The following is a 4,479-nucleotide window of genomic DNA, read 5'->3' on the forward strand; positions in this document are numbered from 1 at the left end:
TATATATTATTATGGAGGAATAACCCTCTGCTATTCGCTTCGGATTAAAACCGACTGTTTAGACTGCTACAACTAATAAAGAGATAATAAAACCACTGTATAAAAAGTAGGAAACAATACGGATTAAAACCGAGCCGAGCGAAAGCTGGCCGTTGAACGCACACCCGGTATGTAGGACCAGGCTGTGCTTCAACATGTTTGCATCGCCCGAGAGCCTGTAAAGGCTATATACTGGCTCTGACGATCTGCCGGTCTTTCGTTTCTCTCGCGGTCTCGCCTCCGCCCCTCCTGTGCTGTGCATATGTGCAGTGCTTCACAGTTTACCTTGTCTCGCCCGTACTCCATTTCTGCGAGAGAGAAAACCTCACCTTTACATCGTCCGGGGCTCCGGGCGATGAGCAGCAGCGTCAATCCACTGCACATTGTGGCTCCAGCTAAGGAATCAAGGCGAGCACTAATGAAAAACTCGCATCCGATCGACTCGGCACTGAAGCTGATTGGACGCTGGCAAATGATGATACACACCACAGGCGGACCCAGTAGGCCATGGCGCTCACTAATCGCCACCCTTCCGATCCGATCATGCATAAGCCACAACTGTAACCCTCTCGTGTACACAGATCTTATCGTACTACTGTACACTTCAAGAGGAATCTTGTGGCCTGGCAACCATTTGGCCATTTCTCGCACCCTGCAGCAGCCAGCGCGGCGCACGGGGCACCTGCTGCTTGATCAGTATTCACTGCCACATACACATGGAGCAGGACAACAACTTGACGGCAAAGAAAGAGACTTGACACGCTGCCATGCATGGTTCCTTTTCCCAGTTCATTGTCCTTTTCTTTAATCTATGGGGTTTTTTGTTTAGGATTATAATATATTCAGATTATATAATCTAATTTATTTTTGAACTATTATACAAACAAATAGGCCCATAATCTCAGAAACGGGGGGAGGCCGGGGGGTTGGTAATTTTCTGAATCGATCGATCGGTCCAAGTAGTGGCAAATGCCAGATTGAAACAAGTGACATTTCAAATTTGTGATGCAACCATCGGACGCTCATTTTGGCCCAATCGATCGGCACGTCGCGAACGCGACCCAAGGAAGAAGAGCCCGAAAATTTGGGGAAAGCTAGCTAGCTAGCTATATACAAGCAGAATGTAGCTAGAATACAGAGTACTACACAAACGTACGTACGCACGCACGCCTAGCTCTAGCTAAAAGCACTCCTCCGGGATGCACTGCAGCGCCGGCGACCAGCGGCCCCGGCGCCTTCCGGCAGCAGCCACCGCGTCGGCCGCAGCAGCCTGCTGCTTCCTGGCGTGCTGGCGGCGCTTCAGCACGCTGACGAGCTGCTCCAGCGCCGGCGGCAGCCCGGCGAAGGCGCCGCCGCTCCCGGCGGCGGCGACGGCCGCCGCCACCTGCTTGAGCTGCTGCTTGCTGAGCACGATCTTGACGCGCATCGCGCCCTCGGCGGCGACGCTCTCCCCCGTGGAACGCTCGATGGCCGTGGCCGTCTCGGTGTCCAGCTGCAGCCGCGGGCACCTCACCAGCCTCCGCCCGTCCCTCCTGCACGTAGCCGGCGCGGCAGCAGCCTCCAGCTCCATGGATCGCCCGTCTATCCTTCGATCTGGTAACGCCAGTAGGCAGTAGTAGCTAGAGAACAAGTGAACAACGGAGGAATATTATGTAACAACACTGTCACTTGTGCGTGTCCAAGCTAGGGTTTTTATGTAGAGAGAAGAGGAGCTTACGAGCGAGACAGCTCAGAGGTGTTTGTCTATGTAACTAAAAAAAATATTGGAAAGGGACGCAGCAGGTGGAACCTTTTCCATTTTCCACAGTTCGATCGGTTGTTTAAATACTGCGGATATACAGATGTACTAACGGTACTTGCAGCCTGTCAAACGCTACGATGCATGCGCAGTCAGCGGGCCCCACGCGTCACATGTCACTGAAGAATTCCTGAGGACCGGCACCACTGCGTCATTGCAGGTCTGATCTGGATTTCTCATCGGCTTAGTTCTTGTCCGGTTATTTCTATTTCAAATGTATTGGATAAGATTAGAAAATTTTAGAAAGAGTTTTAACTTACTATGAATTTAAATTTATCCAATCTGACATCTAACCACGTGATTGGTTACCAGGGTGCTGGACGCCCGCATCGCGCCGGCCTGGCCCGCTGGAAACGCGGAGGAAATGCGTTTCCACGCATGCAGGCGAGTGAGCACAAAAAATACTACACTGCATGAGCGGGTACATGTTGTCCTCCTGCTCTGCAGCCAACCAAACATATGCCAAAGCACGGTCAACGGGATGAGGCCAGCCTAGGCGCAGTAGTCTGAGCAACCAATCACGTGGTAAATGAACTGTTTGGCTGCAAGAACTAAAAAATAATGGAGGGATTCACGTCAAGATTAAAAAATACTCCCTCCATTATCTTTCTTAGAAGAATCTCACACTTGATCCAAACTATTAAAAAAATATAAAGATTCATAATATTAAATCATTATATTATTAAAAAAATACAAATAGTAAAGAATCTAATGGTGTTTATTTGGTATTATCAATATTATTATTTGTTTTGTTATACATGTCGGCGTTTCGGACCCGCGAGGTCCGTCAACCGACTAGTGAATTTGTTGCTGCGTGCCCCTGCCCAGATGGGTTGATGCAAGATGGAACACAAGCAGGGGAATGAAGCTTATATTATCTTGCACCGGGGTGCTCGTAGTAGGGGTTACAAGCATCGCGAGAGAGAGAGAGAGAGTCTCTGCATGCATCCGTCTCTGTCTCAACGTCAACGTATTGCGTCAACGTGTCTCCCCGTCTGTCCTCGTGCGAACCTGCCTTAGGAAGGCTCTAGACATCCCCTTTTATAGATACAAGGAGATGTCCAGCTGTATAATGGGGGTGTAGCTAAGTGCTAGCGTGGCTGGCGGAGAAGCGCCTTGAGCCCTGTACACGAGCTAACGTGGCCGTCGGAGAAGTGCCTTGAGCCCTGTAGAAGCACAGGTGGCGGTGCGGCATGGATCCTGCTGACGTTGTCTTGCTTCCGTAGGGAGCTGAGAACCCTTGACGTCAGGGATGCACGCGGGGAACCATCATTACCTGCTATCGGAGTAGTTTGATGTGAATCCGGTCTTGTTCCTTCGTAGCAAAGGATGGCTAGCTAGCGGTAGGGTAATGATGCATCCCCTGTAGCGTAGTCGGTCCGAGGCCGAGGTCGGGCGAGGCGGAGACTTCTCCTGAGGCCGAGTTTTGAGGTCGAGCGTGGATGTGACTCCTCCCGAGGCCGAGGCTGAGGCCGAGGCCCTAGGTCGGGTGAGACGGGGACCTTCCCCCAAGGCCGAGGCCTGGGGTCGGGCGAGGCAGAGACCTTCCTCGAGGCCGGGGCTGAGGCCGAGGCCTGGGTCGGGCGAGGCGGAGCTCGATGTCGCGCCCGAGGCCGAACTTAGGAGAGGTCACGACTTACTGTTGCTAGTCTTACCCTGGTGGTTGGCACATTAGCCGGAGCGGGGTCGAACAGTCCTGTTTTCCTGTCAGAACAGTCAGTGAAAGGGCGAAGTGACTGCGGTCACTTCAACCTTGCCGACTAAGGCACGCGTGTCAGGATAAGGTGTCAGGCGATCCCCGCATTAAATGCGCATGCGATACGGTCGGTTGGTAAGGCGATTTGGCCAAGGTCGCTGCACGACAAAGTTCGCCCCAAGCTGGGCTTTGGGCGAGCCGAGGGTGCGCTCACTGCCTGAGGAGGCCCTCGGGCGAGGCGTGAATCCCCCCGGGACTACTGTTCCCGCCCGAGGCCGAGGCTGGGCTCGGATGAGGTTGCGTCCCTTGATAGACGAGGCCCTAACTTGACCCGCGCTTCATAAGCTGTTTATGGTTTGTTCTGAAGATGTTTTCCGACCGTGCTTAGGAGTATTGGGGGTACCTTGTTGGAACTTGCTCTCTGCTGCAAGTGGGCCAACGGGGGTGAACAATGGCGACAATAGGGTTACGTGCACGGGGGCAATAGCTCTGTTGATCTAGCCTCTCACGGGCACTGTGCGGGGGTATTTATAGGTGTCTGAGTGCCCAGCGTCTTGTGTTAAGGACGCATGTGCCCTCAGACGCCTAGTTTATCCCCGGAATATTCCCATAAAGCAGGGTTACAAGCTGTAATTACAAGTTTGCCTTTACAAGTCAGGCCCGTAATACAGAGGCGGCCACGCGGGGCCCGTTACAATGGGCCGGATCACACGTGGGCCTTGGGGCTGAACGAGGCCGCGCCGTGTGAGGTCGTCGCCGCAGGCCTTCGTCAAAGCGCCGAGTCCTGCGAAGGGTGTCCCTGCCCGCTTTGCCTCCGGCGGACCAGCGGCTGCAGCGAAGGCCTCGAGCGAAGGGTGGCGTCTTTGCCTTCGCTCCAACATACCTCTAATTACGGTACCCGACAGTAGCCCCCGAGCCTCTAAGGGAGTGTGGGCACTCGCTTGGA

The 4,479-nt window shown here is 53.5% G+C and overlaps 1 protein-coding gene across 1 annotated transcript; it reads right to left on the reverse strand.

Annotated features, from left to right (window-relative positions):
• Window positions 1-1,011: 1,011 nt before the first annotated feature.
• LOC100275060 (uncharacterized) lies at window positions 1,012-1,799 on the reverse strand. The gene is made up of 2 exons (NM_001363922.1): window positions 1,757-1,799; window positions 1,012-1,658 (listed from the first exon to the last, which is right to left on the reverse strand). The coding sequence occupies exon 2, from the start codon at window positions 1,607-1,609 to the stop codon at window positions 1,220-1,222; it is 390 nt and encodes a 129-aa protein (NP_001350851.1). The 5' UTR covers window positions 1,610-1,658; window positions 1,757-1,799; the 3' UTR covers window positions 1,012-1,219.
• Window positions 1,800-4,479: the final 2,680 nt, after the last annotated feature.

The sequence above is a fragment of the Zea mays genome, chromosome 4 (assembly GCF_902167145.1).
Source record: "Zea mays cultivar B73 chromosome 4, Zm-B73-REFERENCE-NAM-5.0, whole genome shotgun sequence".
Lineage (NCBI taxonomy): Eukaryota > Viridiplantae > Streptophyta > Magnoliopsida > Poales > Poaceae > Zea > Zea mays.

Coding starts and splice junctions, on each gene's coding strand:
- LOC100275060 (NM_001363922.1), bottom strand. CDS start 1,609: ATGGAGCTGGAGGCTGCTGCCGCGCCGGCTACGTGCAGGAGGGACGGG.